This window comes from Dromiciops gliroides, chromosome 3 (genome assembly GCF_019393635.1).
Source record: "Dromiciops gliroides isolate mDroGli1 chromosome 3, mDroGli1.pri, whole genome shotgun sequence".
Classification (NCBI taxonomy): Eukaryota; Metazoa; Chordata; class Mammalia; order Microbiotheria; family Microbiotheriidae; genus Dromiciops; species Dromiciops gliroides.
In genome coordinates, this window is record NC_057863.1 from 594,644,177 (window position 1) to 594,671,223 (window position 27,047).

The 27,047-nt window shown below is 44.8% G+C and overlaps 1 protein-coding gene across 1 annotated transcript; it reads left to right on the forward strand.

Moving 5' to 3' along the window:
• Window positions 1–26,998, forward strand: CAP1 (cyclase associated actin cytoskeleton regulatory protein 1). Its single transcript, XM_043991240.1, has 13 exons — window positions 1–151; window positions 13,173–13,294; window positions 13,774–13,877; window positions 14,995–15,072; window positions 19,086–19,229; window positions 19,308–19,393; window positions 21,346–21,451; window positions 21,876–22,053; window positions 22,709–22,893; window positions 23,663–23,786; window positions 23,897–23,979; window positions 24,404–24,547; window positions 25,731–26,998. The coding sequence occupies exons 2-13, from the start codon at window positions 13,183–13,185 to the stop codon at window positions 25,812–25,814; spliced, it is 1,428 nt and encodes a 475-aa protein (XP_043847175.1). The 5' UTR covers window positions 1–151; window positions 13,173–13,182; the 3' UTR covers window positions 25,815–26,998.
• The last annotated feature ends 49 nt before the right edge of the window (window positions 26,999–27,047 follow it).

The following is a 27,047-nucleotide window of genomic DNA, read 5'->3' on the forward strand; positions in this document are numbered from 1 at the left end:
CGTGATGACGTATTTCCTATCACCGCCGAGGCTGCCGGCGCCGCCCTGGAGAGGGTCCGGAAGTGGGTCGCGCGGAGCTTGCTGGGCGGTTCCTGCCGGAAGTGAAGGGCGGCTGAGCGCAGGCAGCAGCTGAGGCGGACGGAGGACGGAGGTGAGGCGGCCGCGGGGCCGGGTCAGGCTTGGCTTGGGTGGAGACTGGGATCTGTGAGAGAATGCGGCTCCTTCCCCGCTCAGGGCTGTGCCCATCGGAGCCTCTCCCTGGGCCAGGGTCTGTCAGGACGGCCAGGGCTCTCTCAGGGGCGCTGGGGCTCTTGGCTCTCTTTCCCGGGCTCGGCCTGAAGGCACCCGGGTCTGGGCTCCCGCTTTTGAGCCCCGGATCACGAATCGGGAACTGCTGTCTGGCGGGTCTGGGCTTCCCCTTAGGGGTCTGGGCTCAATGACTGGGGTGTCCGGGCCGAGGTCTTTGAAGGGACACAGGAGCGGGGTCACTCTCTTAGTGGGGTTGGGGGAACCGAGCGCCTCTGAAGCTGAAGGCTGAGGCAGAGAAGCTGAGGGGCTGGTCTTTCCTCCTCGTGGGTGTTAGGCTAAGAAGTTGGGGGCAGAGCTGGGGTCCATGGCGCAAGGTCTCCGAGGAGGGCAGCAGGGGTTTCGGTGCCCTGCCAGAAGAAATGGGGGCTGGGGTGCCAGGGGCAGGCCTCTCTCTCTCTCTCGTGAGCCTGAGTTACCGCCCACCTCTGATTGCTGCAAGGGGGACAGAGGACGGTTCGTCCTGGACTGAGCTGTGATCCTCAATGATCCCTCTCCACTTCCTGGTCTTCCCGGTGTGCATAATTTGTGTTGGTTCTTGTTACTCCTGCTGGGAGCACTGAAACCTGGGCTGAGTACATTCCCAACCCTAAGGCAGTCGAGGTGGAAGCCGCAGGAAGCTGCCTTCAGGTTAAAGGCTGCTCGACTCCCTGCCGGGAGGAGCATTTTCTCTTCCTTCTGTAAGGACTGGCTGCTTCTGCTTTTGATCAGGTAGTTTTAAAAGGGGGGTTGGAAGGAAAGGCCTTCGTCTTGTATGCAAATAGTCTACCTACTTCCTTTGTGTCCTGTGGCCAACTTTTTGAACTCTGGGAACCACCCACCCTTTGGAGGTGGCGGTGGGGGATTTAGCATCTTTAAAAAAGGGGAGATGGAGGATTTTTCTTTACACAAGTATTAATCCAGTCAACATTTGTTATGCTCTTCTTGTCTGTTGTGTGCTGGGGATAAGATAAATAGAACACAGACCCAGCTCTCAAAAACCTTAGACTAGAAGATCTCTATTGTAGTATTTCAGATTTTCAGAGCTCAAGTGCACAAGTCAATTTTTGCAAACATTCAGTGCTTAATTGATGATACAAAGTGAAAAATGAAGTTGTTATTGCTCTCAGTGGACTTACAATCTACCAGAGGCAATGCAACATGTACCCTGAAAAGTAAATACAAAGTAATTTCATAAGAGGGAATGCCATTGGGGAGGGGAAATCAAGAAAGGCCTGTAGGAAGTGCCTCTGAAAAAAGCTTCGGAAAGGGACAGTGAAAAAGGCCTGCCTTCCAGATACAGGGAATCGTTTAGGCAAAGGCATGGAGACTGCTAATGCCAAGTGCACGACCATACCTGAAGTCCTCCTAACCTCTATCAAGCCCATGACTCTTACTCTTACTCACCCCACATAGTCATTTCTTGCCAAATCTCATTGCTACCATTACAACATCTCCTATGAATCTAGGCTCTCCTCTTTCTTTCTTTTTTTTTTTTAAATTTTATTTAGTGAGGCAGTTGGGGTTAAGTGACTTGCCCAGGGTCACACAGCTAGTAAGTGTCAAGTGTCTGAGGTCGGATTTGAACTCAGGTACTCCTGACTCCAGGGCCAGTGCTCTATCCACTGCACCACCTAGCTGCCCCTTAGGCTCTCCTCTTTCACCTGCACTATTGCAGTACCTTCTGGTGGGTCTCCCTGCCTCAAGTTTCTTCCCACTCCAGTGCATCCTCCGCTCAGCTGCCAAAGTGATCTTTGTAAAGGGCAGGCCCTAACCATGTCACTTCCCTACTCAGTATATTCCAGTGGCTCTCTTATTACCTCCAGTATCAAGCATACAGTTGTCTTGGCATTTAAAGCTATTTGTAACCTGGGCCCTTCCCATCTTTACAGTCTTATGCTTTGCTCCCTTCTATGCACTCACTCTGTTGCCCAGTTCCCTTCGTATCCTGTACTTGCTATTCCTTGGACAGGACACTCATTGCTGTTACTTGCTTTAGCACTGACCTTCATGCTTGTGATGTTCTCTGGCCTCCCAGTTCCTTTAGGCCAGTTCCTTCAAGACTCAGTCCCATCTCTTGCAAGAGGTTCTTTTGGTGGCTCTCTTCCCCCCATCTACTTTGTTATATATCTTATATATGAACCTAGTTAGTTAAACATGGAAGCACCTTAAAGGCAGGGACTATGCCTCAACTCTCTTTGTATCCATCTTCCCTGGCCCTGAGGAAGCACTTCCTAACTGCCTCTTGATGGCTTAATAGTCGGGTCTCGATGGAATGGAGAGTAATATGAAGTAAGAGAAGTGGGAGAGCTAGATTTCAGCATGCTTATGCCACATAAAGCCCTTACATCAGTTTGGACATTTAGGATAGGCTGTCCAGATGGTCAGTGCATGGGGCCCAGAGTTGAACAGGAGGAGAGGGCTATATTGTGATCAGGGAAATCGAATAGCTCTTTTATGGACCCCAAACTACTCATGAGGGCAAAGGCCCATCTTTTTCCTTTCTTTTTTTTTTTAAAACCAGATCTGTGATTTTATGCCACAGCAAGTATTACAGGTCAACTGTGTGCCAGGCACTGGACTAAGGACTGGTGTAGAGAACTCCCGAGGAATTTAAAGAGTTTACAGAGCTGCTTAGAGCACTGAGAGATTCAGTGACTTGCCCAGGTCCACATAGCCAGTAACACATGGCAGAGGTAGGACTTGAAATCAGGTCTCACTTACCCACCCTGGGCCAGGTCTTTTCCCAGGACGATACTCTCCCCACTTTTTTTTTTTTCATACTAATTCTACTGGTGTTGCTCAAGGAAGGGAGACAATTCAGGAGGAAGAATGTGATAAATATAAATAGGTCCAGATAAAGTACTATTCTGTACTTAATAAAAAATGGGGGGGGGGGGGTCAGCAGCTAAGTGGCACAGTGGATAAAAGCACTGGCCCTGGATTCAGGAGGACCTGAGTTCAAATGTGGCCTCAGACACTTGATACTTACTAGCTGTGTGACCCTAGGCAAGTCATTTAACCCTGCCAAAAAAAAAATAAGGGAGGCTTAGATGAGATGTGCAACAAATGATAAGTTGTTCTTTCAAAAACATCCTGCCTTGATATGACTATTACTACAGTGACTTGCCTTTCTGTCATGCTTTCAGTATTGCAAAGACCTTCCCCAAGGTCAACTCTGTCAAGTTGAGAGTGCAGGTTTTTTCATCTCAGTTTTTCTGATGAAAAAAATTGAGACTCGGGTTGTGATTTACCCAGGATCACACCACTGATGTCCAAATGGGCACTTAAAAGCCACACTTTCCAATGCAGCGCCTTGTTCACTGTGTTCTGTTGCTACCAAGTTAGCCAGTGCTGTTTGGTTAACAACCCAAAATTAATGTTTCCTAAACGTGCTTTGGCCTCATTAGGATAAATGATTAACCTGAGCTGCCAGTAAATTATTCTCACTCCACCCCATTTCTCTCCAGAAATTCCTTCACTTGCAAATGTGAACGGAGGAGGTTCTCCTACCACTGAGTGACTATTATGAGAATCAAATGTTATCATAGGTGGAACATTCTATGCAAAGAAGAAGTAGCACCTTTGTTGTTAGTACCAGAGAGAATGTAGACATTTGAGCACACTTTGGAAAGTATGGTATGCAGTGGAAAAGTACTATTTCTCATTTGAGGAATAAAGCCCTCCTTTTCCACATCGCTTGTTTAGGGGTCTGCCATTACATCGTCTTCTATAGATTTAACCAGGGGATATGCTTTCTAAAAGGGAGAGAGCAAAAGCACAAGCAAGCCCGATTTATGCTGACTCTTGAAACCTTCTCTTTGATTTAACACTTACGTATTCAGTCTGTTACCAAGTACTTAGCTGTTTTGCTGTTTTTTAATCCCTTTTTCTCTACTACCACTACTTTAGTCCAGGTCCCTCCTGACTTTATACTTAGATTACTGGCCTCCCTAACTCCAGTTTCTTTTGCTGCTGCCAGACTAATCTTGAATCTCTTTACTACCCTGCTCAAAACAATATAATAGTTCTAACAAGTTCTTTCTATCATGGCTCCCAAATATCCTTCCCTAATCAGGTTAGTCTTACAGCCTCCTGACTAGATCAGACTTATTCCAGTCCTGTCTGCTTTATGTACCACCCTCCTAGAAAGCCCTCCTGTTGTTTTTTTCTGCTTCTCTAAGCACAGCACCCCCTTGTGAAGGCTCAATACATGTCTCACTTTTTCCTAGAAGCCTTCTGAGTCAGAGGACTTACTCAGATCCGGGCTTTTCCCTTTCCTGATCTCCCTCCAATAGCACTTAATTTTTGCCACAGATTTTGCCAGTTATAGGATTTCTTGTCCTCCAGGGGTTTTATGCAGGTAAAATCCAACATTCCCAACTTTATTTTGTTCCCTCTTTGAATGAATAGGCTTCTTTTGTATGTCCTTAGTGTCTGTCATGGGCCCATATATGGTGGGTACTTAATTAAGATCTGCTAAATTGAATTAAAAATTATGAGGCAAAAGTGTAGGTAAATTGGACCGCCTTTGCATGGATTACGCATTTGGACCATAAGGTGACTAAGAGGAGCATTATATCTGATTTCATCTTCTAATTATGAGATATTGAGGGACAAAGGGCAAAGTAGTTGGGAGTAAGGTGTGTATGGTCTACAAAAGAATTTTCTTTCTTGGCCTGATGATTCACTTTATATCAAGAGGTTGAAGTGAAAGAAAGGTAAGTGTTTGGAGGAAAGAGCTTTTGTCAAGAGTCCAGGAAAGGAGTACTAAAGACCTTGTGTACCAGGTTGAGCCTGGTATGTCTACTGTCAGTACCCCTTTAAGGGATTAGATTCCTTCCTGTTTGAAAAATTTCTGATGCAACTTTATGGTCCCCAAAAGTCAGAAAGGTGACTCAGCAGTTTGGCTCACATTTTAATTAGCTTTTGGGGAATGTTCCAAACAGTGTTTCTGATTTGAGCCACTCCTAAACTGCTACTATTTCTTTAAGCATGAAAAAGAAACTAATGTTTCCATCAAGGAGTGAATCTGGGTTTTGCCTTCTGTTCTCCTTTGATTGATCACATTCCTTGAGGGATAGGGTCAAATTCTTTTGCCACTTGAGATCAACAACTTAATATTCTTACACAGTCAGAGGCTTTAAAAAAAATCTAATAGAGTGGATAAAGCACCGGCCGTGGATTCAGGAGGACTTGAGTTCAAATCTGGCCTCAGACACTTGACAATTACTAGCTGTGTGACCCTGGGCAAGTCACTTAACCCTCATTGCCCTGCAAAAAAAAAAATCTAATAGGACATGAATATCACAGACTGAGGGAAATTATTTGTGGACTTTGAGATTTTGAAAAACCTGAGGGATCATCTGCTCCAGCTGTCTCATTTTGCACCAGTACAGGGAAATCACTTGGCCAAAGTTGAACAGGGACTTAGTGTCTAGAGGTGGGACGAGGGGGCAGCTAGGTGGCGCAGTGAATAAAGCACCGGCCCTGGATTCAGGAGTACCTGAGTTCAAATCTGGCCTCAGACGCTTGGTACTTACTAGCTGTGTGACCCTGGGCAAGTCACTTAACCCCCATTGCCCCAACAAAAACAAACAAAAAAAAGAGGTGGGACTAGAACCCAGAGCTTCTGACTTCCCAGCCAGGACTACTTCCACCTAATCACAGTCTTCCAGTGTTGGGCAGTGGTGTAAGTAAGACCCAATCAGTTCCCTGGATTCTGTTCCCTTCCTCCCATTAAGACAAAACCAAACCATAGACGAGGTGTATGATGATGCTTTGTTATCTATGTGGGCTGCCTGGCTTTAGATTATGTGCAGTTAGTGAGTGATGACCATTTTTGTTTTAAATTTCACATATCTGGTAACTGACCCAATTGATACAGAATGCCATTGTCCCCAGATTAACACAACTAGCATTCATCAAGAAGCTATTCCTTTTTTATTTACACCATGTCAACATAATTAATGAGTGCTCCAAAAACATTCCTCATCACAGTACAGCTTTGTTTGCCATGCATAATCAGACTCAGTGTCTCCTGGGGAGAGAGGAAAGAGTACTGGGCTGAGAACCAGAACTGGGTTCAAGTCATGCTTGTATCACTTACTAGCTGTTCCCTGAGTCCATATCACTTTCTAAACCATGGTTTATCTAGAAAATGGGAGTAATAGTAATTTCCCTATCTACCTAGCAGGCAAAACACCTTGCAACCATAAGTCATCATATAAATGAGGTCTTCATTGTTCTTTCTAATAGGTGTAGCTGAAATGTCTAATGCGGGGAGAAGAGGAAAGGAGGGTGGGTGTAGGGGTCTGTGCCCTTCAGAACCAGTTAAAGAGCTTATTTTGAAGTTAATCCAAGCAATTGCTGCCACAACAGAGCCTTCCAGAGCTTCTGGTGGGTTGGTTTGGGGCTAGATACAAATGCCTTTTCTTTAGGGAATGTGGCTGCATTTGTGTGTCACTCCGGAGAGTGGAACTGAAACTAGCTGTTGTTTGGTTAGAGTGGTATATCCCAGGCTGGAGGCAGCCGGCACAGTCTCTGCTTATATGGCATATCTCAGGTTTACAGAGTGCCTATTGAAAGTTAGTTTTATGCACGAGGCAACAGAAGCCTATTTTCGAAAAAACCACCTCTTGCTGAAGACTCACAGTATCATTCAGCAGCAGTATTGGGCTTGTGGACCTAATTGAAGGATATATCGTCTTCATTCCACGAAATTTGTGTTCTAGTGTACTCATTTTGACATTGAAGTGGCCCAAGGCTGGAAGCCTGTGCCAAAGGGCAGGCTCTGTCAGGTCTTCCAAGTGTCTGTTTTCTAAGGACCAGGCTAGCTAAGTACAAAGACGTTTTCACCAGGTGATTGCCTTTTTTTTTTTTTTAATACGGTCTTAGAAAGCTATCTGCTAAGATTGGAGGGGTTGTGATTGGTGAAGAGGATTAACCACGTTGATGAAATCATCCATCTTTTGAAGTAGTTTTCACTTGTCCTACTTATTCTTTTGGAACCTTCTTTCTGTAAGGGGGGCTGTCTTTAAGGAGGGAACAGAACATAGGCATTTATATCAGATTGGATCCTAGCTGTTCTTGAAAGATAGTTTTTTCTCTTTAAAAACAAAACTCAGGTGGTGGCGGCGACACAAGCAGTGAAATGTCACTGGTTTAATCACTGAAATCAAACCCTGTGGGAAAGACAGTAAGTAGCTCCTGTATTGTGCTGAGTTTAGATGGTAGCTTAACTGATGCAGAGCTGTCTCTGCTCTTGTTTGCTGGTTAAACCTCAGGCCTCACAGGGTGGTTTGTTTGCCCTTCTTCTCTCTGGCCCAGCTTGTCGGATCATGTCTTCTGTTAAAGTCTGGTTTTTGCTTTGTGACATGTAAGATCCTAGCCATGAAAATGCATGTGCATTTGGGAGTGGAAAAAAATTGGTACTAGGTAGCATGGTAGTGGCTAAGGAGTGGATTTCTGTCCTGGATTCAGAGCCTCCGAGGAGAACATTTGAACAGCTGGCTAGTTCCTGTGGTATAGTTTGTTCTGTAGGTTCTCCATCCTGTGATCTGTTAAACATGGCTCTTGTACCTTTGAAACACAGAGGAATGTTTGGAAATATACTAAGCACAAGTTTCGTGTTCCAGTAGTGACTCTTGCTTAATCACCCAGGGAGGCTGAGACAGAACTTTAGAGAAGACTCCCAGGAGGAGGCTAATGAGCCCACAGAGGAGATTGACCTTGGCCCTGTCATAACAAGATTTTTGTTAAAGCTCTGAGACTTCCTTGCAAGCTCTGTCTTCATCCCCAACTTCTCTCCCAAACTCCATTTTGACATCCTGTTGTCAACTGAAACTCAAAATGTCTGTGGTTGACCTTGCTACTTTCCTTCCCAAACCCAGTTCAGAAAAAGGAGCAGATAGAGGTCTCTTCCACCACCACCACCACCCCACTGTCCCTCCATCCAACAGGGCTAGGCACATCGCGTATTTCAGTGACTGTGTGATCTCACTGATGTGGGTCCCTCCCCGCTCCCAATAGTGCTGATCACAGCCCTTATCCTCTGCCCTTCTTGTCTTTATCTTCCCATAAGATTATAGATAAAGAGCTGGATAGGACTCCAGAGGTCATCTTCTCCAAGCTCTTTATTTAAAAGATGAGGAAACAGTTCTGGGAGAGGTTAAGAGTCAGTAGGTAGGTAGTAAGCCTCAGAACTGAAGTTTAGACCCAAGTCCTCTGCCTCCAGGGCTGGTGCTCTATCCATTGCCTCACCCTGCCTCCTATAAATATCAAATAGAGGATCAGTCCCTGGACTGCTCATCTGCTACTTGGTGGGTGCACCTCCCTTTCACAGCTTACATTTCCTGGGTACTGTCTTTTATTTCTACCTTTCTGCTATCTTGGGAACAGCTAGGTGGTACAGTAAGTAGATAGAGCACCAGTCTGGAGTCAGAAAGAGCTAAGTTCAAATCTGGTCCCAGATACTACCTGTGTGTGACCTTGGGCAAGTCACTTAGCCCCATTTATTTCAGTTCCTTGTCTGTAAAATGGTGGGGATACACTAGAGAAGGAAATGGCAAACCACTCCAGTACCTTTGACTGGGGTCACCTGAACAATAATGACAACATCTTTTATACCAAATCTTGTGCTCATGTCCTTGTTAAGGTGTTACAGCCTACTCACACTCATTATTGACCATTCACAAAATTCTCTTCTCCTACCTCATTGTGAAGGTCTCGAGTTCTCAAGACCTGTGACAATAGAGCACAAGCTGTAGCAGGTTTGATTCCCCCGTACTATTTGAGGATCTAGGTTTTTGGCTGTTTTGTTTTGATTAATAAATTTTTATTTTCTCTTCCTTTGAACTCTCCTCCCATTAAAAATAAGATGAATGAAAATGGTAAACCCTCATACAAGTAATGCATGGTGAAGGAAAGCAAATTCTCACATTCACCCTGGCCAAAAATATGTGTGCTCATCTTGAGTCCATCACTCATTGGATGGACAGAATGGGCTCAGTGCAGTCCAGTCTGCATCTTGAGTCTCATTTAGGAAGTGGGGAGCAGGTGTCATCTTTGGTTGAAGAACAATTAAGCTTAACTATTTTTGTTTGTTTGTTTGTTTGTTTTCGGGGCAATGAGGGTTAAGTGACTTGCCCAGGGTCACACAGCTAGTATCAAGTGTCTAAGGACAGATTTGAACTCAGGTCCTCCTGAATCCAGGGCCGGTGCTTTATCCACTGCGACACCTAGCTGCCCCCTAAGCTTAACTATTGAGAGGCTTATCACCATTATGTTGGCCATTAAACAATACTTTGGATGAGGTACTACATAAAACAAAGTCTATAATTTATTACCAGTAAACATCTGTTGTTTGGTTCAGAGGGATCCCATAATTTGAAAATGTTCCAAACTCCATGGAGCAACTAGGCCTTCTAGAACATATTTATTTTAAGGTCCCTACTGTGTACAAGATGCCATGGCAAGTTCTGGGCGTATTAAAAATGAAAAACAACAGTGTTCCTGCCCCTGAGGTGAGATTGCCATCTTTGGGGGTTGCTATAATACACACAAATCAGATGCAAAGTAGATTCTGACAGAGATGGATGAAAGATCCAGAAAACGTGCTTTGCAAAAATAGGAAGAGTAATGTTTACTTCTAATTGGAGGATCAAGGAAAAGTGTCATTGAGTGGTTGGATTATAACAGAGAATTGAGGGAATGGGCTTCAGAGTGAAAGATGGTAATTGATTTGAGGTAAGGGAATGAAGGATACTATTAAGGAACAACCAGTAATCTAGTTTGGCTAGAATATAACCAGTGGTTTATTAATTGGTAAATTCAGTGGGTTTTTACTCAGGCCGTGTTCTTCTTTGAACTTTGCAGCATTTCACCTGCAGACCACCTTCTTCTAGGCACTTTCTCCCTCTTGGTTTTTCTCATTATTTTAGTTTCCTAATTCTGACCTTTCTGGCTGTTCCTTTTTAAAATTCAGAACTTGACAAACATTAAGCAAAATTGATATTTCCATATACATAGTAGACCAGAAAAGAAAGATTATATATGAAGATGCAAGTGCTTAATGTATATTGCCAGCTTGTCTTTTAAAATAGATAATAAATTCAGCATTTCAGAACTCTCCAGCTTGTCATTGATTTTTTTTTTCCCTGCTATGCATTTGTTCCTTTTCGATGAAAAATGGTCCTTTCTCTAATGGTCCTTTCTCTCTTTCATGCTCTATCTTGTACATATAGTGTTGTGCTTGGCACTGTATAGAATTATTAGATTTAATGAAATAGATCCTCTAGGCACACCCTTTCCAATGACTGTAACTGTCTTTTTGTCTGGAACCATTTTCCCTTGTGGGATTTCCTAGACATAATAGTTGAGAACACAAGTCTAGAATGCAGCTTCTTCACTTGATTATTATGACATGTTGCCATGTTTCTATGATCAATAGTAGGTTTCCTCTCTTTAGAACTTTATGGTTTACAAAACACTTTTATCACAACCACCTTGGGATATATGTAGTAACTGTCTGTTTATTCCCATTGTACAGATAAGGAAACTGCAGCTGAAAGAAGGAAGGTCCTGTAGCTAGTTAGTGTCGAGATGGACCTGAAACTCAGGTCTTTTTATTCCAGAATCAGAGAGCTCTTTTCACTGTATCATAGTAGTTAACTCCCCCAAAAATCCCTTCCTGGTTTTGTTTGTGTGTTATCTCCCCATTGGTGTGTTTTCTAGCTTGAGGCCATGGGAGACATTAATGTTGTGGACATTAAGGCATCACAGAACTGGAGAGGGGAATGTTCTGAGTGTTGAGGGAAGAGAAGGCCCATGGAGGGAACCCTCTTGAAGCCAGTTGTTGCTTTCATCAGATTTTGATCCAGACAGGAAAACCTCAGTTCACCCTTCATTCCTGGCTTCCAAACACCAGACTCCCACAGTCTGTGTTATTAACTGTAGACAGAGGTTAGCTGCAAGTGCTAAAAAAGTGCTAAAAGGTTTCTCCTTTTTTAAAGTTCTGGCTTTAGCTAGATAGAAGAACTATCGCTTGTTTGGCTATTCAGGCCCTTTGCTACAAAATGAATTATGGGAAAAAGGAACCAAAATAAAGCCAAACTGTTCTGAGGAGAAACTGTCTTCCTCATCTAAATTGGGTAAGTACACCCCAGCAGCCAGACCTGTATACCATTTAGAACATTGGCGCTTGTCTGTCTCTAGAGAGGGGAAAATGGCCTGCTTTTTCCTATGACTTCAGCAGTTATCTTTGAGCTGACTAATGCTGGCCTTGGCTTGACTCTTCCATCTGCTGAAGCCACACATTTCAATAGCAAAAACTTGGGATAGTGTCTGGGAAAGAAAATTTATTGGACTGATTTGATACTTTCTATTAGTAATCTTTTCCCAGAGATGCATAGGGTGTGGTAGATTATGGTCTCTGAAAAATTATAGCTGTTTAGGGCTGGAGGGAACCCTAGAGAGTTTTATCAATCCCCTTATTTTAACGAATGGTTGTTGAATTCATTTTTATAAATAAAATGAAGGCCTTGTTAGTGAAGGTCACAGTTAATGTAGCACCTATACAAGAACCGAGGTCTCTGGACTCCAGACTTGGGCTGTTTTCACCATCTGTGTGTCTGCAAGGCAGGTACCAGAGGCAGAAGAGGATCCAAAGGACCTCAGAGGCCATGTTATCTAACTTCCTCGTTTTAAATACGGGGCAGCTGAAGCCTGGGGCCCTTTAAGTGACCCACCCAAGGACACACAAGCAGAATAGAAAGAACACTGCATTTTGTCAGAAAATCCAGGCTAAAAACCTGTTTCTGCCGCAAGTCATCTCAAATCTCTAAAGTGAGGGGGTTGGACTAGAAGGGTTATCAAGGTAACTCTTGCATTCAGATGATGGTATCATGTTTGCTGAAGTAATTAATGTAGGTGAGAGTGTGCCTGGTTTTCTTTTCTTGTATTTCTATTCAGAGTATGGGTTTGGAGACTGTTTGGTGTTGATTCTCAAGTCAGAGGGATCGGAAGGATTATTTGGTTTGGTTTCTAATTTTCCACTCTTTCCTAAACAATTTTGCAAGACTCACCTCCCTTTTGTATATCAGGGAGACAACTGGAGACCTGAACGGATACATAAAGAAAAATGGACAAGGAATGTTTTGTCTTCTCTGCTCTCTTTTGACCAGCACCTTTCATTTTGGCAATACAAATGTGTCAAGCCCAGGTGTCCTGGTATTCTAGATGTTGTCATTCTTTGGATGAGTTTCATGTGATGTGGGAGTCTCGAGCAGTTTTAAGTGAGTTGAGATCACTCGGTTTCATCTCTCGACCTAGTTAAATCATGAATGAAATGGAGACTCTTGAGTAGAGCAGCAGGATGATAAATGGACAGCACATGAGATTGGCTGTTGGGAAAGCTGGGCTGCAGTCTTGGCTCTCCCACTAACTTTCTGTAGCAAAGACTGTGAGCCTCAGTTTCCACTTCTAAAATAAGGGTGTGTGGACCAAGATACTCTAGAGTCCTTTCCGGTTCTTGAAACTTTTTGCCCTTCCTTGGTTGCACACGGCTGTACTTCAGAATAGTGTTAGTTAGATAATTGGATGGGGCAAGTGCAGATGTCTCCGCTCTTGTGAAATAGGTGAGAGAGATAAGAATCCTCTTTTGTTTCGTACACCTTTTTACTGGGTAGTTCTAGTCAGGAACCAGAGGGAGTTCCTTATACAGTGAGCACTTGTGCAAACCCAGCTATATTCATTGAGATCTGATTTTAATATTGAATGCTTCTCAGAATGGCTGCTACTTTGCCATCCCACTAATGTTAAAAAATGATCTTTTAGTAGGTGGGCATCCTATTTTCCAACAATAGCTGACATCTGATCTGTCTCAGCAGGTGGTGAGCTATGGCTGATATGCAAAATCTGGTAGAGAGGTTGGAGAAAGCAGTGGGCCGCCTGGAGGCAGTATCCCACTCTTCTGGCATGCACGGAGGCTGCGGAGACAGTTCTCCGAAAGGTAAGTGAGCTTGGGACCCAACAGGGGCTTCAGGAAAATCCTCATGTCCTGGGCTTGATACTGGATAACTAACCTGAATCTTGCCTAATGACCATAAACTCCTAAATTACTGAAATTGGTTGGTCTGTCTCCGAGTACAGAAGTGCAGAAGTAGGGAGAGAGGAAACAACTTGTGTAGGAAGGCCTGTGGTTAAGCTATTTTAACGCCAGAGCTTCCTGCTGGTGTAATGTTTCCTGTTCTTCCTTCAGTAAAATAGCGCCATTTTGTCAGATGAATATACCAGAACTAACTCACCCCCCACCCCCACCCCAGCCCCCAGCTTGCTGACAGCTCAACAGCTTCAGGCATAGCTACACACTTTGGGAGTGTAACTAAGGAGGGCGATCTCACAGTTAAAGGGGGACTGAAACTGTGTTTGGACAAGTGATTGTTCTTTCTCTGGCTTCCCTTCTCACTCTTCTCTGTGGTCTTCCTTTAGGAGGAGTAGCTCCGTATGTGGAAGCTTTTGACTCTCTGCTTGCTGGCCCAGTAGCAGAATATCTAAAGATCAGCAAAGAAATTGGGGGAGATGTGCAGAAACATGTAAGGATGACTTGTCCGTCCGTCCTTTCTTTCTAATAAGAACTGATTGACTTTTCCCCCAGGTCCCATTATCTCTAGGGTAAGGCTCATTTGTACGTGTGTGCAAATGTGGAAACCTGGGTTAGAGTTTTTTCTTCTCCAGTGACTCATGGTGTGATGTTAGGCTAGCCACATAACTTTTCTTGGCCTCAGTTTCCTCCTGTAAAATGAGGGCATTATACTAACTTATCTCAAAGGTTTCTTCCTGATCTGGCATTCTACTGTGCTATAAGTAGCCTCACTAGCAAGAGATGCATCACATGGGCCTCAACGCATTGTGTGGGTGGATCAGGCTCCACCAATGCATGAAATTCTACTTTGTTCATTTCTGTGCTAAGGAACTGTTGCAAACCTGATCTCAGTATGTTATGTAATAGAGGATTCATTATCATGATTTGGAATTTGCAGAGCTGTACTCTCACAGCAGTAATTATGTTCCTGAATTATTTTCAGGTTTGTCCCTGGCAACACTGTAAAGTAGGCAAAGAGCAGGTGTCTCTCCATTCCCTTTTGTGAGGCACCCTTTTCTCCAAGCCTCTCTGTCACCCCTGCAGGAGCCACCCACTGTTCCATCTCACTAGAACAGTAGTCCATGTTCTTGGTCTTCTCCACTGCTGTTACTCTTCAGCTAACCAACTTCTCTTACCTGTGTCCCAAATTCCCAGGTCCCTACTAATAAACTGATCAGGGGAGGGGGAAGGAATTGGCATTTTTTAAGTGACTACTATGTGCCAGGCACTGTGCTAAGCTCTTTACAGATACCTTACTGATACTCAGAACAAACCAGTGAAGTGGGTGCTGTTATTATTTCCAATTTATAATTGAGGAAACTGAAGCAAATGGGTAAAGAGACTTGTCCAAGAGGCTGGATTTGAACTCTGGTCTTTCCAACTCCAGGTCCAAGCACTCAGAGATACGTTCCTTATACCACCAGTTTAAGAGAACTTGTATGGTGGACTATAAAGTATTGGATTCTTGGAAACATAGAAGTGTCTGGAGAGAGCACAGTGTGTCTCTCACCCAGCCCCGTCCATCATGGTGTGTTACAGACATGCACCTGACTCTCTTCTTCCCCTAGGCTGAGATGGTTCACAAAGGTCTGAAGACTGAACGATCTCTTTTGGTGACAGCCTCTCAGTGCCAGCAGCCGGATGGGGTAAGTTCTATTTCTAATAATTTCAGTTGGGGTGTGCTGGTTTTAGGAAGGCTGAGCTAAGGAGCCTGTGAAGCCAACTATTTTAGGATGTCGTTTTATGACCACCAGAAGTAGATCCAGGTTTATGACAGTGATGTGAATGTGCTGCTGAATCATTTGGGGGTCTCCAGTGACTCTTTGTCCTGAGCTTGGCTTGTCCGTATAAGCCCTAACTGCACCTGGGGCTGAGCATGGCCTCATGGCAGCAGGTCCTCACTACCACTCTCAGCTGAGCCTCCTTAAATTATGGTGGTTCCTAAGCTGGATGGATCAGTGAAAGATCATGTGGCTTCTTGGTGTGCATAAGTTGGTCCTGCTGATGCCAAATGTCAGACCACTCCTTGGCAATCTAAGGAGCATTGGCTCTTCCCATCTAGGTTCTGGTGTCATTTAGTTACATCATATAGCTGAAACACAAAAGATTCCAAGTTAGAGAAATTATGTTTTCTTAAAAGTCAAAATGCTTTTTCTTCCGTTTCCTGGGGATGATAATTTAGACATTCCTCCACAGAGGGAAGTAATTTTGATGAATCTCAGCATCAAAACTCTGGCATTGAAACTCTTAGCTGACTTCACTGTGCCTAGCACACATTAAATACATTTGACTCTAATTTCTCTTCTGGACTTGTTTGGTTGAAGTGCCTTGTCTAAACATTGTCTTAGAGTCTGTATTTTCTGTAGCAAATCAGGCAGCTGAGACCCTGGCACAAGTCCATGGCTTCAGCTTGCTCTCCTGCAGGAGAAGCTCTAGCAGTATTAGGATGGAAACATATTTCCTTGGAGCAGCACAGAAACATGACCCACCCACAAGATGAGCTTAGCCAAGCTTTCTGCCTGATTGCCAAGGTCCACAGTTGGATTTAGTTCAGTCGGATTTGAATGTCTGCTGTTTTGGGCCTTGTATGGACTACACAACATCCAAGAATTACTACTTACTCTTTTTTTTTTTTAAATAAATTTTAGTTGATATCTTGTTTTTTCCCCAGTATCCCTCGCCTTTTCCTTCGCAGGGAGTCATCCCACATAACAAATATTTTTTTAAAGAGGGACGAAAATGAAAAAAAAAAAAACCCAATCAGCATAGCTTAATACATCAAAATTACCTGAAAATATGTGCAGTGTGCAACACTGGACCTATTGCTTTGCAGTATGGTGGGATGGGACTATTTTATTCACATCTCTTTCAAGTTGGGCTTGTTCTTTATAATTTTGCTACTTTCTCCTGGGGAAGGGATGGTGTATGGCTCTTTTGGTTTCCATTGTTTTAGACATTGTGTATATTGTTTTCTTTGTTTACTTCACTCCATATCAGTTCATATAGATCTTTCCATGCTTCTCTTTATTCATCAAATTCATAATTTCTTACAACACAGTAATGTTCCATTTGTTTAGCCATTCCCCAGTTGAAAGGCATCTACTTTGTTTCTTTGCTCTCACCAAAAAAAATGCTGCTATAAAATATTTTGGCATATATGGGGACTTTGTTCTTTATTAATGTCCTCCTCAGGGGCATAAGCCAAGTAATAGAATTTCTAAGTAAAAGGATAAAGACATTTTAGTCACTTTATTTGCATTCTTTCAAATTGTTCTCCAAAATGGTAGTAACATTTCACAGCTCCACCAACAATGTACCAATCTGCCTGTCTTTTTTTTTTTAATCTGCCTATCTTCTTACAACTCCTTCAACATTGCAATCTTTTGTCATCTTAGCCAATTTGCAGCATGTGAAATGAAACCTCAGAGTTGTTTTTATTTGCATTTCTCTTATAATTGGTGATTTGGAATATTCTTTCATGTGGTTAATACTTTGCAATTTTTCTACCAACTCTTTGTTCATATCCTTGGACCAGTTATCTCTTAGAATGGAGAATGAGATGAGGGAGGGAGGGAGGAAGGAAGAACGTACGCAACCTTATCAGAGATATTTGATACAAAGATTTTTTTTCCCACATTCATCTGCTTCCTTTCTTATCATAGCTACATTAATTTTGTCTGTGCAGAAGCTTTTCAGTTTCTTGTAATCAAAGTTACCTATTTTATTGTTTGTAATTTCCTCTATTCCTTGTTTGGCTAAGAACACATCTCTGACCCATAGTTATGAAAGTTATGCTTGTCTTCTGATTTTTTTAGAAATACTTTTATCTTTTAAATTACGGTCACATATCTAATTAGAGTATACTGGAAATATGGTTTTGGTTAAGCCATATTTCTGCTACACTGCTTTCCAGTTTGCGTAGAAGTTTTTATTAAATAGGGAATTCTTTCCTAAGTAATATTTATTTTCTTCTTAACTAATATCAGATAGTTTCGATGACTGCTACTTTAAAATTTAAAGTCTAGAAGTGTTATTCCCCTTTTGTCCCTACTTTTTTTCCCATAATTTCTTTGATATTTTATGTGTTTTGTTTCTCTATATGAATTTTCTTATTATTTTATCAAGGTTTTATAAAATATCCCTTGGATAATTTGATTAGTATAGGATTAAAAGTATAAATTAATTTTCATAGTATATTTTATTATATTGGCACTAGCTAGTCTTCCATTTATTTAAGTTACTCTTTATTTCTTTAAGGAGCACTTTGTACTTGAACTTATACAAGCCTTTTTTTGTGCTTTGGTAGGTTGATCCCCAGGTACTTGACGATTTTTTTAATGGTTTTTCAGAATTTCTCTTTGTGCCTCTTGGATTTTGTTATTCTGTAGAAATGCAGTTGACTTTTGAGGGTTTCTTTTGTAGCCTGCTACTTTGCTGAAGCAATAAATTGTCTGATTGGTATCTTTTCTGATTCTCAGTACTTTCCAAGGGAACTGTCCTGTTGTCAGCACTTACGGGGAGAGTATTATCTCCTCTTTGCTCATCTCAACACTGTTTACTTATCTAGAGCTTCCAGTGTTGTTTCCGAGGTGGAGCCAAGCATACAAGGGCAGATGAGTTTTGTTACAGAGGGCAGAGAGGGAGGAAGGAAATAAGCTATTAGCAGGCACTTCCTTTGGCAGGCACGATGCCAACCACTGGGGTTACAGAAACAAGTCATAGACCCTGCCTTCAGGGAGCTTACCTTGTAATAGAGGAACAGAACCTAAAAAGGGAGCTAAAGCTGGGAGAGGGACGTGTGCAAGGAGCATAGTCTGAAAATGGAGTAGCCTGTTCTGGGCATGAAGAAAGTGAGCTGAGCTATGTTTTGTAAGCAGTGATGCTTAAAGGAGTTTGGGGAAAGGAATGATTAGAGTAGTATGGGATTACCTCAGAAAAGAGGTGGTGAGCAAAGGCTGGATTGGCTTCGGTGCTATCTCACCAATGCCAGGAGCCCAGCCCAGCTCTGCAGAGGGTGAGGTTTGTGATGGAATAGCAAGGGGGAGAGGTCCAGACTGTGAAGGCCTTTTATTCACTGAATGTTGATTAAGCCTTGTGCTAGGCCTAGGGAGAGACGAAGTAAAGACTCAGTCCTGGCCTAGTGAGGTGAAAGCTCCAGATCCAGAACTGGAATGTAGAATGGTACATGAAGGCTTTTGAGAGCTCCAAAGGAAAGTGCTGTGTGAGATCCCATGGAAAAGGTGGCTGCCAGGAGGAGGGTCAGGGAAACTTCTTGGAACAACTAGCTCTTGCTTTGGGTCTTTTGAAGGCTGGGTAGGAATCTGACTCGTGTATAGTGTATGTAAAGAGGTTAGTAACAGGAGACAAGGCTAAAAGAGGGTTTGAAGAGCCTGAGTGCTAGGCACAAGAGGGGTATCAGGAAGTCTTTGAATTGGTAAATCATTGGGAGAAAGACATGCCAAACAGAGTATCTTAACAAGCTCTACATGTTTTTGCAGTCATGGATGGGAGTGAGAAAGAGACAAGATGCGAGGAAACCAGCTGGGATCAGCCTTTCAACTCTAGAATTCTGTAACCCTTCCTAAGTAAGCTTCAAGATCTACACAGTCTTTTACAGAAACCAGAGTCTGACTATCTCCCAAATCTTTTTTCCCCCCAGAATAAGCTTTCGTCTTTGTTGGCACCTATCTCTGAGCAGATCCAGGAGGTTCAGAACTTTCGAGAGAAGAACCGAGGCAGCAAATTGTTCAATCATCTTTCAGCTGTCAGCGAGAGTATCCCTGCTTTGGGCTGGGTGGCCATGGTGAGCTGGTTGCTTTGGGGAGCCCCTGGGAGGAGGCCCACCAGAGGACCAGGTATCTAATTGCCTCTCTGTCTTTAGGCCCCAAAGCCTGGCCCTTACGTGAAGGAAATGAATGATGCTGCCATGTTTTATACAAACCGGGTACTCAAGGAGTTCAAAGATGTGTGAGTACCACCCTTTTGGCTTGCTGCCCCCGTGGAAGAGTGTGCATCAGTGTTGGCAGCACTGGCTCAAGTAGCTGTATCTTGCACTTTCTGCAGGTTTTTCATTCACAGGGCTGGGCCCCATTCTCATGAGCACTTTACAGCATAGCTGGGGTGATGGGTTTTGAGTGCGTGGTAAAGTGGGTGGGCACTTGCATTAGTAACAGATGCTCCAGCAGACTGATTCCTCTGGGGAGGGCACCGTCTTCACTGACAGACTGCAGCGCTTCTGCAGCTCAGCAGACAGTCTTCAGGAATTGACGTGGCTGAAAAATTCGTTACACCTTTAGCCATCTTGCTGATGTCCCTGCTGCATGAGCCACTCCCATTTCCATAGAACCTTAGGTGTTGGCAAAGTGTTTGTCCGACAGAAGCCATGTGAGGTAGGTAGTACAGAGATTACTACCCCATTTCACAGATGAAGAAACTGAGAAGCAGAGAAAAGTGCAATGACTTGCCCAAGACCCTGTAGCTAGTGAGTTGGCAGAGTTTGGATGCACCTGAAGTCCTGATTCCAAATTCAGTGGGGTTTTTTTTTGGTGGGACAATGAGGGTTAAGTGACTTGCCCAGGGTCACACAGCTAGTGTCAAGTGTCTGAGACCAGATTTGAACTCAGGTCCTCCTGAATCCAGGGCCGGTGCTTTATCCACTGCACCACCTAGCTGCCCCCCCCCCCCAGTGGTTTTCTAATACATTCTCCCAGATATCTTTTAAGAAGAGTTAAAGACGATGTTTCTGTTTTTTCCCCCTCTTTCTACCTTCTATGTGTTCCCACAGTGTCCCCAGTTCTTCCCTTTGCCCCTCTCCCGCCCTTCCCTTTAGGCTCATGGAGTTAGGAACCTTGCAGCAGCAGGTAGGGCTGACGAGGTGTTCATTACTTCACCCTCTTAGGTACTGGTTTTCTTTGAAGACTTTTTAGCTGGCCTAATGGCCTCGGGTTTGGCTTCTTTTAATCCAGAAATCTGACTGAGTCAGGAAGCTAGGTATCTAAAATTATTTGAGGCAGACATTGTTTCAATGCAGTTTTTCAATTCTGCAAATGTTTGCTGGGCGCCTGCATTCGCTATTTTCTGGAGGCTGGCACTGCCTGATCCTGCCCTTTCTCTCCCAGGCCTATCAGCCCTGACCACTTACTTCCCTTGCTGGTGCTGGTTTGGAGATGAGGGTGGCATCTGGTTTAGGCAGGAGCTGCTTCTCTAGGCCCATCCATCTCTCTGTGTTCTTTACTTACTGGGCCCTGGGAGGCTGCAGATCTACACAGGCCAGGGTCCTTGCTTTGAAGGAGCTCATGGCCTTCACAAAGGCAGCACATGACAGGTTTAATAGCAGCATTTTTTTAACATTCATCTAAAAACTTTTCGTTCCAAATTCTCTTCCCTCCAGCCTCTCCTCTGCCAATATATTGAGACAACAAGCAATATCATATTCTTTATGCATATGAGATAATTCAAAATCTGTTTCCATATTAGCCACTCGATAGCAGTCGCCTTTGAAAGATCTGATTGTGTCAATGTGGGCACGTCCCACAAGTAGTTCAGAGCACAATATTCTGCACACAGGAAGTGGTCAGATATGTTTGTTGAATAAAAGGATTCCTAAGTCCTGCAGTGGCTGGAAAATTCATCCCCTAGTGGCCAGTTTTGTAGCAAGGGGCAGGCCGCACTGGGTGATGCACTGGGCCACTGGGCTCATACTCTCAATACACTTATCACTTGGTAAGGCCTGCCAAAGCCTGCATTCTTCTGGCGTCTGATTAAATCTTAATAATTTCAGAGAGAGCTCTCATGGGGTAGGTGAAATAGGTGTTGGACAGTTGGACCCTGAATTTAATGCTTTACAGTCACTGTTTCTGGGGTGGCTGCCCTTGAGGCCACCTGCCTGGCTGTGACTGTCCTTCCTGTTTGCTTTCCAGGGATAAAAAGCATGTGGACTGGGTAAAAGCTTACCTGAACATATGGACCGAGTTGCTGGCATACATTAAGGAGTACCACACCACTGGCCTCACCTGGAGCAAAACGGTCAGTGGTTCCCCTTTATCCCTTCTTTTTTTTTTTTTTTAGTGAGGCAATTGGGGTTAAGTGACTTGCCCAGGGTCACACAGCTAGTGAGTGTTAAGTGTCTGAGGCCGGATTTGAACTCAGGTACTCCTGACTCCAGGGCCGGTGCTTTATCCACTGCGCCACCTAGCCGCCCCCCTTTATCCCTTCTTAAGAGCAGAGTGCCATCAGCAGGCAGAGTATGGCCCAGAGGGACCCCACTGCTTGCCCTACGCCCCAAGTTGTGTAGACTGAAGAAAAAAGGAGGAGGAATAGTCATGGGTCAGTAGAGAGAATGGAGAGGTACCTGTGATGGGGAATGGTAGCTACCCTCAGCATATAGTACGGTGACAAGATAGCAGATGGTTGTGACCTTTACTAACCAGTCTCCTCTTTGCTGTCCTAGGGACCCACAGCCAAAGAACTGAGTGGCACGTCATCAGGCCCCTCAGCTGGATCTGCCCCTCCTCCCCCACCACCCGGGCCTCCTCCTCCTCCCATCCCCACCGGCTCTGGCAGTGACGAGTCTGCCTCTCGGTCAGCACTGTTTGCTCAGATTAATCAGGGAGAGGGCATCACTCATGGTGAGTGGCTAAGGTGTAGCTTTGCCGTCTGCTCAAACTGTGCTCACACAACATCCTCCATTTCTGGAAGGCGCTCCTTCCTCACTTCTGCTTCTGAGCATTCCCAGTTTCCTTCATGGCTCAGCTTCAGTGTAGTTTTCCAAAGGAAGCCTTTCCTGATCAACAACCTTATACCCGAAATTATCTTGGTTTTGGTTTTTCCTTAATATATGTACATGGTGTCTCCTGGCATGGTATGAACTTGAGGGTAGGGACCATTTGGTTCTGTCTTCATGTCCCTGCTGCTTCGGATGCATTCCCTATGTAATGGTTGGCACTGTGGGGAAGATGGGCCAAGATTTAGCCAGTAGGTGCAGGACACATTCTGCAGAGTACAGCACAGAAATCTGGCTTTGGAGCAGGGTAAAGGAGAATTCTATGGTTGCCCTTTGCAAAAGGACCACAGTGGCAGGTGCTTAGACTGCCTGGCCCTCTACAGAGTCCACTTTGAGAAGTCTAGCCCCCACAGAGGCATCTGCAGAGAGAAACCCTGAATGTCCCCCACTTTGGGCTATCAGTTCTGCATCCAGACTGGAGCACAAGTGTTGGCATTGGTTGTTGTTCATCCCGATGGACTTCATTGATAACAAACTGAAAATTTTCTTGCTTTTGGCAGCTCTGAAACACGTGTCAGATGACATGAAGACTCACAAGAACCCGGCCTTAAAGAGCCAGAGTGGCCCCGTGCGCAGCGGCCCCAAGCCTTTCACGGCTCCCAAGCCTGCTGGCGGGGCCACTCCCAAGCCAGCCGCCAAGAAGGAACCCCCAGTGCTGGAACTGGAGGGCAAGAAGTGGAGAGTGGTGAGTGTGGGCCTGGGTGTGAGGACCGGGGTTGGAGGGATGAAACTGAAATGCATCATGAATCAGCTTTCTTCTAACACATGTTGATTTGGCACAGCCCACTGGGTTTGATGTGGGGAACAGAAAGAAGAAATCTAATTCTGGCCCTAAAGAAGCTTATAATCTAGTGGGGGGACGGGGGGGGACTAAGACTGAAGACACAAATCACTGCCATACGAGTAATGCCGTGACAGGTCCTCAGAAGAGCAAAGAGCCCTTTGAGGAGAAAATAGCTTCTCTCTGGGGTGGGGGTCATGGAAAGGCTGGCCTGCCGGGGAGGCCATGAAGGATAACTAGGTTCTTTACATATAAGGTATTTTATTTTTTCCGTTACATGTAAAGATAGTTCTCAACTTTTGTTTATACAAGCTTTACAATTTCAGATTTTTCTCCCTCCCTCCCCGATAACTAGGTTCTTGATGGGGAGGGAAAGCCCTTCCAAACATGGGGTGCCAGGCCTGAGCAGAAAGGCTGGGAGAGACAGGCTCAGTGCAGAACCCAGAATACGTGAAGGGCAACAGTGTGAGAATAGCATGGAAAGGAGAGGAAGGCTGCCCCGCCCAAGGCCACCACAGCCCGATGAAGAGGCTAGACCTTGTTTGGGAGCCATTCCAGACAGGCTAGCTGGAGAGTCTTGCTCAGAGATCCCTAACCCTCGCAGCAGCAGCAATGTTTGGAGTGAGCAGATTCTTTAAAAAGGAAGTTCATGGAGTTGTTCCATCTTTAACAGGAAAACCAGGAGAATGCTTCCAACCTAGTGATCAGTGACACAGAGCTGAAGCAGGTGGCTTACATATACAAGTGTGTGAGTTCTACACTCCAGATCAAGGGCAAAATCAATTCCATCACATTAGGTGAGTGCAGGGGGCCCTCCCAAGTGGGGCTTCTGGGGACCGAAGTGGGTCTCTGGGAGGTAGGAGACTCTGTGGGGTGTGCTAGTGACAACAGCCCCTTCTCTCTCTAGATAACTGTAAGAAGCTTGGCCTGGTGTTTGATGACGTCGTGGGCATTGTGGAGATCATAAACAGCAAAGACATCAAAGTTCAGGTAACCCTATCTCTTGGCTCCTTCTCCTGTCCCCGAGGAGCCCTGGAGACGGACATGGGAGCTTCACCAGATGTTACTTTGCATTCTTTTCCTTGATGGCGAGTCAGATTCAGTGGGGGCTGAAAGCTGATCACTTGGGTGGTAAGGGGAGAGGAGAGAGTGCCCCCTTAGATAACCTCTGCAAGTCTCCACTCTTGTGGAACTGGATCAGACTCATGGCCTCAGGATGTCAGACCTGGAAGGGACCTTGGAGACCCTCTAGTTCAACCCTGTTTTACAGTGGGGGAAACTGAGGACCAGAAAAGCATGTGACATCTAAGGTCACACACGTATCACAGGCAGAATCTGGGTATAAAACCTGGTTCTGCCCCTTAACATATGGCCCCAAGTGCTGGCTTTAGAATCTTGTTTCCTTTCTTTTCAGGTGATGGGTAAAGTGCCAACTATTTCCATCAATAAGACAGATGGCTGCCACATATACCTGAGCAAGAATTCTCTGGACTGTGAGATTGTCAGTGCCAAGTCTTCTGAAATGAATGTCCTTATTCCCACAGAAAGTGGCGACTTTGTAAGTGGGGCCTTCTCCTCCCCCCCCCCCCCCCCCCGGGAGTTCTTGGGAATATGGGAAGAGTGGAAGGACTTCTTGAGGGCATACCCACTCCTCTCTTCTAGCAGGAGCAAAAAGCAAACTGGTGGGAATTCTTACTGGACAGAAAAAACCAAGTAATAAGCACAGTGCCAGGCACAGAAGTATATGGTGTGCTTGTTAATTGAGTCTGTCTGTCTCTGCATTCCAGACTTGAGGTCAGAGGAAGGGATATGAGTGGGAGCCATGTGGCAGAACTTCCAGAAAGCCATTTCTTCTTCCATGGTTCCCTGAGAGGGTGTGGGCCCATCTCTCTTCTCCCCTGCTTTTGGGTCAGAACCTCTAAGTGGCAGGGGCTGACTCACAAGTAGTCGTTATTGGACCTAGGCCAGTCCCTGGGGCACAGTCAGCAGTATGGGCCATAACTGGTGATTCAGTAAGGACAGCCAGCAGGCTGTGGCATCGAAGTCTGTACTGTCCTTTTTTAGGGAAGAGTTATTGTTCCTTTTGTCCTCACTAGCCCCCATCCCTAAGCAGCACAGATCCAGAAATCAACCTTCCTTCTTTCTTTCTTTCTTTTTTTGGGGGGGGTGTGTGTGTGTGTGAGGCAATTGGTGTTAAGTGACTTGCCCAGGGTCATACAGCTAGTGTCAGATGTCTAAGGCTAAATTTGAACTCAGGTCCTCCTGACTCCAGGACCATTGCTCTCTCTACTGCGTCACCTAGCTATCCCCATATTTCTTTTTCTTTCTTTCTTTTTTTTTTTGGTGGGGCAGTGGGCGTTAAGTGACTTGCCCACAGTCACACAATATTTCTTTAGAGCTCTATAAAACCTAAAGGTTGGGGGCAGCTAGGTGGCGCAGTGGATACAGCAGTCAGGAGTACCTGAGTTCAAATTTGGCCTCAGACATTTGACACTTACTAGCTGTGTGACCCTGTGACCCTGGGCAAGTCACTTAACCCCAGTTGCCTCTCACACACAAAAAAAACCCAAACAAAACCTAAAGGTTTTTCCCTCATGACAATGGCAGGTAGGGAAACTGAGGCTCATAGGCATCAGCTTACTTCCCCAGCGTCAAGTGCTTGAATCAAAGTCTCAATTTCATGTTAGGCTGCACTGCTTGTTTGAGCCATATTCCTGACTTCCCTTTCTCCTTCTTTACAGAATGAGTTCCCTGTCCCCGAGCAGTTCAAGACACTGTGGAATGGGCAGAAGTTGGTTACTACAGTGACCGAAATTGCTGGATAAGGAGAGTGCCACTGGGTCCTGTGCCCTCCCCCCTTCCAAACCATGGGATACACCTGCGTTCAGATGATTCTCTTCTAGATTTCCTCTACCTTTCTGCTCTTAAAGGCTTCTCTTTCCTTGGAGAAGTACAGCTACCTGCCTTCACTGAATATACCTCAGGCTGAGATGTGGGTGGGGCAACAGGTCAGTTGGGCATCTGCATGTGATCTGCAGGAAGGTGCAACTTCTCCATGTCAGCTTGAACCACACCACCAATCCCTCCTTGGTGAACTTCAGACCCTTTCGGATGGGCTTCAGCCTTGGGGAGGGGGACACATGTGGGTCCCTCTGGATGAATGGACCAGGTTGTTCCTGCCAAGGATCAGGCCTTTTGGTAATGCTTTTCAGGAAGGTAGTGGGAGCTGACGCATAACCCCAGCTAGATATTCTAACCAAACTAATTCACCGGCACCAAGTGATGTTCCCAAGCCCTGGTGACGTGGCTGCCCTGGACCAAAGGCTGACACCTGGGCACACAGCATTCCAAGCCGAGTTGTTTCCCTGTTAGAATTCCTTTTATTCCATGTTCTCTCATTCTGTCTGTGCCATGCCAGGAGGTTCCCTTGTACCAGCTGCTGGAGGAAGTTGGGGCTACTACAGTTCCCCGCCCCCCAGCAGTTAGGTGAAAGCCGGGCCCTCTTCATGTGAGCCTTTGGGGTATCGGCCAAGCACCTCCCTTCAGAAAAGTTTTTTTAAAAATCATTCCAAGGAATCTGGCATTCCTTCCTCCCTTTCATTAACTATTATGAATCTTGATAGGTGCCTGTCATCTATTTCAGACTTGTCTTGGCTTATGCCACATTTCTTGGCACCCGCCTTCTCCTTGTCCCTAAACGGTTTGACTCTTTCTTGGCTGGCAGGCTTATGGCTTCTGTTTCTATGCTGAGCAGAAGTATGAAGCCTCCAATACAGGCTGTTGCATGGGCTTGAACTTGATGGCTTCAGGCCTTGAATAGCTTTTCCTATGTATAAATGGTTTTTATTTTCCCTTTAGAATATTTACTAAAATATGCAATTTTTTTTTAAATTTTTGGTGGGGGCGGGGGGACTGTCCTATGACTTCTACCCATTCCTGAGGCTTGTGGGAATAAACCTTTATGTACTTAAAATTATACAGAAACTAGAATAAAGTTAATGCCAACTTGCTCACTTGTTGGCTATAGTATCCATCAGTTAGAAACAGGAAATTGTTAG